General features: G+C 36.7%; 1 protein-coding gene across 2 annotated transcripts; it reads right to left on the reverse strand.

Annotated features, from left to right (window-relative positions):
• Positions 1-377: 377 nt before the first annotated feature.
• On the reverse strand, positions 378-6,231 carry LOC113461431 (protein DETOXIFICATION 29-like). 2 transcript variants are annotated; one of them, XM_039123415.1, is made up of 5 exons: positions 6,124-6,230; positions 5,815-6,053; positions 1,362-1,480; positions 1,021-1,107; positions 378-674 (listed from the first exon to the last, which is right to left on the reverse strand). In XM_039123415.1, exons 1-5 carry the CDS (start codon positions 6,198-6,200, stop codon positions 609-611), a joined length of 588 nt encoding a protein of 195 aa, XP_038979343.1. In that variant the 5' UTR covers positions 6,201-6,230; the 3' UTR covers positions 378-608. The 2 variants fall into 2 exon arrangements, with proteins under 2 accessions (XP_038979343.1, XP_038979344.1); XM_039123416.1 differs by having other exon boundaries at positions 384-674; positions 6,145-6,231.
• Positions 6,232-8,336: the final 2,105 nt, after the last annotated feature.

The raw sequence follows: 8,336 nt of genomic DNA on the forward strand, positions 1-8,336 counted from the left end.
GTTTAATTACACCTTGATTCCATTTAATTAGAACCCACATCTTGACAAGTGTCACTTGTAAATCCTGATAATCACAAGGGCATTGAGGTAATTTCACAGTAGTAAAAGGTTACCTTGATGAGGGGTGACTCTTCACGAGGGTAACCACCTGCAGCGTTTGGTCCCTGGAGAGGGCTATAAATAGCCTGTTATACCCCTTCTCTAATACACACATTAGGAGCTCTCTCTCTAGAAGATCTCTCGCTAATCTCTGTCCAGATCAGAGCAAGTCTCGGTTGATCGCTGCTGCGGATTAGATTGCACGCATCTCAGAGTTTAATTCAAGATGGATTTAGCGAGTCAAGGTATGGTTTATGATTCATTAATATTAATCATTCCATCAATTAAGTCCAAAAAATCTCAAGTTATTGATACCAAAAAATCATAGTTAATAAGCAATACATAATCTACAAGTAATGATACTTGGAAGTTGTTCCTTTTCGAGAATTCGGAATGAAAAGTTTGTTAAACATTGTTTGCTACTCCTAGAAATAAAATAATTAAAGCTTTAAAGAGAACTCCTGAAGGCTACCGGCCGTGTGCCGTATTTTGCCCACTATTTTACTTCTCTAAAGCGTTGTCTTCACTTCTGGTTCACCACCCCATCTCTTTATCCTTATCCCAGCCATTGAAGCCTGCGATGCAATATCATTTTTCATGATACGTATAGCTGGTAAACATGAGATTCTACAAAACCTGATATCTTAGTGAGAAATGGTAATGAAATATGAGCATAAATAGAACAATTTAATGATTACTTTGTATTAATTGTGCAAGAAACCAGACATTGCTGGCTTAGAGGGCCAAACTAAATCACCTAGGTTTGAATAAACTTTATGAGTTTTTTTTCTTCTTATTACTGGATCTGCTACTAGGATAAGATCTCAAATTGCATATTTCTTGGCAGGATGTTAAAGAACACCCGTTGTGTGAATACTTTTTTAAGTATTGATAATACAAAAAAACATATAACCTATATACCTCTTTGTTCCAATTTGTCCGATGAGTCATCCAGAATAGGATTAGTGTTTGTACCATAGTGCCTGATAACATTCCATACCAAATGCCCTGAAATTGAAGTTAATCAAAGGCAAAAATAAGAAAATACAGGTATATGCCTCAAAATTAAAGTGATGTGAATAAGGTATAAATATGGAAACTCTTTGGGGTAACAATCATTAGTTTTCTTTAATGTCTCAGAAACTTTGAGCTAGAGGCTCAACCGTGCACATAGTTAATATGTTCAATCTTGAAATCTACTAATGCTGATTGTGACAGCTAATAGCCATTTGCATCAATCAGAGCAAGAGAAGAGTACTTACCCGAACTCCCATTTCAAGCTTATAACCCATCATAAGGCCTAGGGGAATACCAAATATATAATAGCAACCAATGTTCACATATGCAACCAACGCTTGCCATCCTGCTCCAATGGCCACACCTGTTATGATCGGTCATTGCTATCATTAGGTAATTATATGAATATTTTTTAATGAATAAAGGAAAACATGGATGATATCTACATAAGAAACTCAACAAATTTGCGAATACTATGTTTTAAAACAAATGTTCATTAGAGAACTACATGGTTTGAACAGTTTTATAAATAGCTCAATCTGATAGTAAAGAGATTAATCAATATGTCAAGAAATGAGTTAGATTGTCAAAGTTTAGTACAAGAAATAGTCTCATGCACAATAAGTTTGCAAGAGACAAAGGTGCACCCATGTGATGCAAAGAAAAGGTCAATAATATTGGTTTTGACATAGGCTAGATAATCTTGTTAGGTACTTGTTTGAAGCTCTTTTAACGTATCACATCTATCATGCAGTCTCATCAGTTAACCATTTATATCTTGCTTGATGACCAACTGCTACAATACTTATTTATTAATGCAAATATAGCAGCCCAATGAAAAAACCCTTCAAGATCTCTTGGGATAGTTTGTATGACGTTATTTTGTTCCCAAAACACATTTCACTACAATTCAATCATTACCGATCCTAGTATTTCTAAAGCCATTTATCTATATTCAGATCTTTGAAGGACAACTGCTAGCAACCATTAACTTTCTATCTAAGCAAACCTCCCATGTATTTGCACGTTCATCTATATCCCCATCAATATATTTTTACTACCAGATAATATTGTTTAACCAATTCACCATGTCATTTTAATCCATTTTGTTCAGCAAAGCTCTCCAACATTTGCTTGTTAGTGACTATAACATCTTGGTCCTCTTGGATTTGATAAGATTAGAATAAAGCTGGAAAATCAGTTTTGTGCGTCATATGAATATCTTTTTATTTCACTCTTACATATATGTACTAAAATTCTTCATCCCAAATAAAATAAGATAAAAAGATTAATTTGGAGTTTCCTTGTATTTTAATTTTCTTTTGATGAATGATTTTCCTAGTTGGATATTACCTGCATATCAAAGTACAAAAAACATGAAGATCAAAACAGCGATTTGCAATTTGCTTTTGAAGATTTTAGCAATAAAATTCATTGAAAAAGGGTTATGAGGCTACCTACATGAGTGGCATCAGATATGACATAACAAAGTGTAATACTGTAAATTCAATCTTCTACTGCTTACTTTAAATAACTAACAGTGTAATAATCTGATCTAGGAGAATCATATTATTTTCAATCCATTAGTATACATCATTCGTATTCAGATCTGGTCCAAAAGCAAGGTAGCACATCAATCCCTTTATCACTAGTGCATATTTCGGAAACCTTTACTTTATTACACGACATCTGATTTTGACATCCTAGGTATCAATTAGTGACCTCAATAAGCAACATGACAGCATCAATTCTGCAAACCTGTTGGTGCTATTTTCATCACAATTGGGTTAGATTGTTGTCGTAAAATGCTTATCAAAGCTCAACTCATTATACATTTTTAAGTTTGATGGGAACACAGTTCCTAATTTAGAAGGGATTCAAGGATAGTACAAAAATGAAAGTGGACAAAAATGTCATCTAGCTACCCTAGCCGATTTCACCTAAAAGCGCACCCTTTTACTGCATATAGTAAATCTATCCTTCTATTTATACCTACTGGATTGAATCTTCTAGGAAAGGTGCTGCACTTGCTTTGCAATTTCCTAGAAATCTCACTTCATACAATCGCATACCCCGAATTTTCCTAAAGTGTCACTTCTTTTCACCCATATCCTTTCACACACTCACTCCCAATGTGGATGTCTAAAATATGTAGTTGAACCAATCTTTGTTAACTAAAAGAGAATCTGACTCTAGTTAGGACTGAATAAATATGGTATATAACAAAGGCTATTAGCATCCATGTCGAGCTGCTCCAAAATTTTTATAAAGATGGATGAAACTTACAGTTTCTTAACCTTCTTCGATTTTTTTATTTTTTTCAGATGGTTGATAGAGATTCTATGTGAACTAAATGACTTGCAGCCAATTATTTTGATTATGGACTACCAATTTTTTTCAAGATGCTTTGTTCTATTCTTGGTTCAAGACAACCATAGTTTGCGCTTTGTAAAGGTAGAGGTGACCCTACCATCACTTTGCTATCCATTTCTATATCAATTTGTTAAATTCTATTGGATCTCTACAGTGTTATTTGAACAGGGGCTCGCCACCTAATGAATTGCATACCGCTAAATATTTCTACCAAGGACTTATCAATTTACCTTGCATATAAGGTTCCTAATTATGTTGTGTCAAGTGTATAGGTATACATACATATAAATACATATATTATGTATGTATAGGTATGTATCTATATATTATAATTTTTTGACATGTTAATGCAAGATCAATGATGCTAGAACCTATACCTTTCAACCAGTGTAAGATTAGTTTCAATTTTCTTACCATTACATTGGTGACAAATATCATGTTGAGATTTATTAATATCTATCATTATGATAACAAAAAATCCGTTATATTGCCTAAATTTCTCTAGCGATCAATGTTATCATCCAATGGTTAAAATTTTCCTCCAGCAACTCTTAACTTTCTTTATCTTATTTTAACACACTTGGGCAAAGAAAATGCATTAATCAATAAGTTTTACAACTCCATAAGATTATCATTGTCAACAAATTATGTCTAGTCAAGGAGACTAGTTTTATCATCCATCCATAAATTCTTCCTAAACTTGATGTACTTAAATAAGTGTCAAGTAAAGGCATTATTTTAAGATCTCAATAATGTCTTGTTTTATGCTCAAAAAAATGTTTTTTTCAATCATGAACTTGCTTAATTCTTTGATTATGCTAACCACATTATTAATACTATAAGTACTTAACCAATTCTTACCAATTATTTTCAGATTTGCTGCAAGAAAATTTTTTGAGTGAATAACTAAATAAATTTATTGAAGATATACTTAGATAAGGAAAATGGAATTTAGTATACATCATAGGCTATAAAGAATTTGACAAGCAAAACATTGACCACAGGGGTTGCAAAAAACTCATAATAGTTATGCAAGAGGTTAAAAAATTCTAGAGCTTGCAATATATCTTATGCAACAATGTTATAGTTTAATACAGCCAACTGAGCATTGTTTTGGAAATGCTTAAATAGAGCAACATAATAGTAATATATGGGCATCTGATAAAAAGTAGTAGATCAAAATCTAGTCGCTTCCAAAAACAATCGTTAGTATAAGAAAATCAAGAAGAAATATTATGATGTCTACACACACTAGGGGAGTTAATCGGGTCAGGAAGGATTTGATATGGATCAAGTCAGATATAAGATAGATCAGATATCTATCAACCCAAACCCGGCTTATCTATTAAACGGCTCAAAAATCAGGACTTAAACCTGACCATTTTATTAAACAATTAACCTAATCCAACTTACAATGGATCGAATCAAGTTAAATGGTTTAGATGGTTAAGCATTGGCAACCCTGACACACACATATTAGAAGGTCTTATACTCAAATTGAATACTCGAATAAGTCGTTTAAATATGCAAATTCCAGTTTTATATCCTAACCAAATCTAAAGGTAGTTATTTTTTAGTGTAAGATTTGAATTTATCACTAAAAAGTGAATTACTATGTGTTAGAAATATTTTTTCTGTTACTTATTACATTTTGATGATCAAAAATAGTTGGAGACATATGAAAAAGCAAACTCTACATTTTGATTATTATATTTTATTTCCTTTTAGTCCATGGCATTAATCAAGTCAAAGTAAAGCAATTTTGATAATTTACATTTCTCTAGTTTTTCTATTAACAATATTTATCTTGCAATGATTATAATAGTGATGTTAAAATTTGATCATTCAAATGGAATCATGATAGAAGATGAATATACTGATAAATTTTAATGATGATAGATTAGTGTTCCATGCACATAGAAAGAATTTCACTTATATTCTTTTTTCCTCACCTTCGTCACCAATGGGCATTGCACTTGCCTTACAACTTATCTAGAACTTGAATATTTATTTATAAACTCAAACACTACTGAGGGCTTTTCATGTTCCTAGCAAACTGTTCACTTGATTGAACATAGTTTAAAAAAAGTGTCAAGTAATTTTATGATTACTGTGAACATGTTGTACATCCTACTTACTTCTCATATTTTTGGATTTTGGTATGTTTATGGATATGGTTCATACTATCTTTCAAAGATGCTTTTATTGCAAAGTCTAAGGTTAATATTAGTAAAAACTTGATGGCATAAGCATAAGAAATTGTCACATAATTTGCAAGTAAAAGGAAGCTAAGAAATTTTGCAATTGAGAAAGTGAGATAAATACCTGAGAGAACGGGTTGAACATTATTGACTACAATAGATATTGCAAGCAATGGAGTGAGAGCATAAACCACTCTTTTCACATCATTACTATTTGTAAATGCAGATGGATATTGCTTCCTTGTAATTATCAAAATAAGAGAAAGGAGAACACCTATTGAGAATGAAGTTATAACAACTACAACAACAGAAAACTTTGCTGTCCTTGGATGACCTGCCCCAAGTTCATTAGACACCCTAACACTGCAAAAGAAAAAAAAAATTATCTGCATAATTAAATTAATCATAAATTTTATAAAATAATTTGATTTACAAATCATAGTTAGATTCAAGCCTTGTTGCCGCATTAGCTCCCATAGCAACCATAATTGTCCATCCAAGAATATTCATACTGTTAACAAACAAAAGTTTCAAATAATTTAAAATTAGGTAAGTCAATTTGATATCATGGTAAACAATTCAAAAACTTTGTTTTCAACTATTATTTTAAACTTAGATATAGAAACCTTTGATAAATTAGATATAGAAACCTTTGATAAATTGAACATAAATTTCTTAAAAGAAGTCCACGCATACACCATTATAGAAAATGTAACAAATATTAGAGGTTGATAATAGCAACATGTTGAAGCTTATTTAGCCTTAAGTTTTTGTTCGTTCCTTTTATTGTTTATGTAAGGAAAAAATAAAGTTTTGGTAAAACAATTGGTGAACCTTTTTTTTCTCTTCATTCTTCTCCTTTCATTTTTACCCTTCTATTCTTTTTATTCTTTAGAATGTCCTTTCCTGCTATTATTTTCCTCTATAAAAATTATGGATATATCACAACATTTATAGCTCAACAAGGTTATTTTCTCTATTAAAGAAAAGAAATAGAGTTATTCATCTTAGCAAAGTAAAATTGGATATCCAAGCATCTCATATGATGTATGTTTATAAAAAAAAGTTTTGTGACATTTTTTTGGTTATTGCACCTCTTAACAAGAGTTATAGGCATTGCATAATTTAAGAACAAAGTAAACATGTATCAATTAAGATGGTAGGCCATGTATAACAAACTTATGAAGAGGCTCTAATAAAAAGTACTTTAAGTTGGGTTGAAGGATATATAAAATAGAGAGAAAGGACTAAGTTAGCCTAGATGGAGGTTATGAAAATAATATGGATAGGGTTGAATAACATATGATAATTGTTATGGGGGAATTGAGCCGCCATGCCCCACGTGATCGGCACGCGTATCCAGGAAAGCTACAGCTGCCCTATGATCCAGCACTCCGACCCCGAGTCGGACCTCCTCGGCTCCGCAGCCCGACCCCGGGTCGGCTGCCCTATGATCCAGCACTCCGACCCCGAGTCGGACCTCCTCGGCTCCGCAGCCCGACCCCGGGTCGGCTGCCCTATGATCCAGCACTCCGACCCCGAGTCGGACCTCCTCGGCTCCGCAGCCCGACCCCGGGTCGGCTGCCCTATGATCCAGCACTCCGACCCCGAGTCGGACCTCCTCGGCTCCGCAGCCCGACCCCGGGTCGGCTGCCCTATGATCCAGCACTCCGACCCCGAGTCAGACCTCCTCGGCTCCGCAGCCCGACCCCGGGTCGGCTGCCCTATGATCCAGCATTCCGACCCCGAATCGGAGATCTTTTGATAACGACAGGCTATTCTCCAGAGGCACGCCGCGGCCTCCTGCTCCACTACTCCCTGCAACGGCTGTACCCGATGCTGCCCACGATCTCCTGTATCGACCGTACAAAGCGGAGCTCCACTACGCCCTGCCATGACCGTACCCGGCGCTGCTCCACGACGCCCCGTAACGGCCATGTCAGTGGCCATTCTATCGTGCCCCACGACGACAAACCCCCCTGAGAGACCTCCCAGCCAGGCATATATGCGGCTGGGGGGAGAAGGGGGGGGTAAGCAATACCTCCCAGAGCACTCTCTCCCACTTGTGATTATCATCTCTCCTCCTCCAATCTCCTCTGACTTGACCGTCGGAGGGCCATCACCACCCTGGTGGTGGTGCAAGGCTTGTTTGCAGGTTCCTTGGCGGAAGGTGGAGCGCAACCAGCACCAACCAAGACAACTCAGGCGGAACCCCGTTCACACCGTCGTGTCAATCGTTCTCGGTTTGGACCACCAGCAACAGTTGGCGCTAGAAGGAGGGCCCGAATCTCAGAACGGTCGTAATGGCACGGCGAGGTGGTCGCGGAGCTTCCAATGCTTCCGGTCGCGGAGCCTCTCGCGCCTCTGGCCGGGAGGCTGCTGCGTCCCCAACACACTCTCAGCAGCATTCCACCGCTTCTCCTCCCATTCAGACGGTCGAACCTGCTCAGTTCGACCAGCTAGCCCAGCAGGTTCGCACCCTCGCGGAGGCAGTGCAGAATCTGCAGGGTGTGATCTCTCGGGTGCCGCAGCGGGCTCAGGAGCCGCTGCTCCCCGAGCACTCGCCTCTTCCTCACAACCCGCGCTCCTTCCTCTCCCATGGAGAGGAGCGCCGGCGCGGGGAGGATTCTCGAGTGCGGTCCATTC

This window comes from Phoenix dactylifera, unplaced genomic scaffold (genome assembly GCF_009389715.1).
Source record: "Phoenix dactylifera cultivar Barhee BC4 unplaced genomic scaffold, palm_55x_up_171113_PBpolish2nd_filt_p 002570F, whole genome shotgun sequence".
Lineage (NCBI taxonomy): Eukaryota > Viridiplantae > Streptophyta > Magnoliopsida > Arecales > Arecaceae > Phoenix > Phoenix dactylifera.

Coding starts and splice junctions, on each gene's coding strand:
- LOC113461431 (XM_039123415.1), bottom strand. CDS start 6,200: ATGAATATTCTTGGATGGACAATTATGGTTGCTATGGGAGCTAATGCG. Junction 6,054..6,123: donor CTTGAATCTAACTATGATTT/GTAAATCAAATT, acceptor TTTCTTTTGCAG/TGTTAGGGTGTCTAATGAAC. Junction 675..1,020: donor GGACAAATTGGAACAAAGAG/GTATATAGGTTA, acceptor ATTGCATCGCAG/GCTTCAATGGCTGGGATAAG.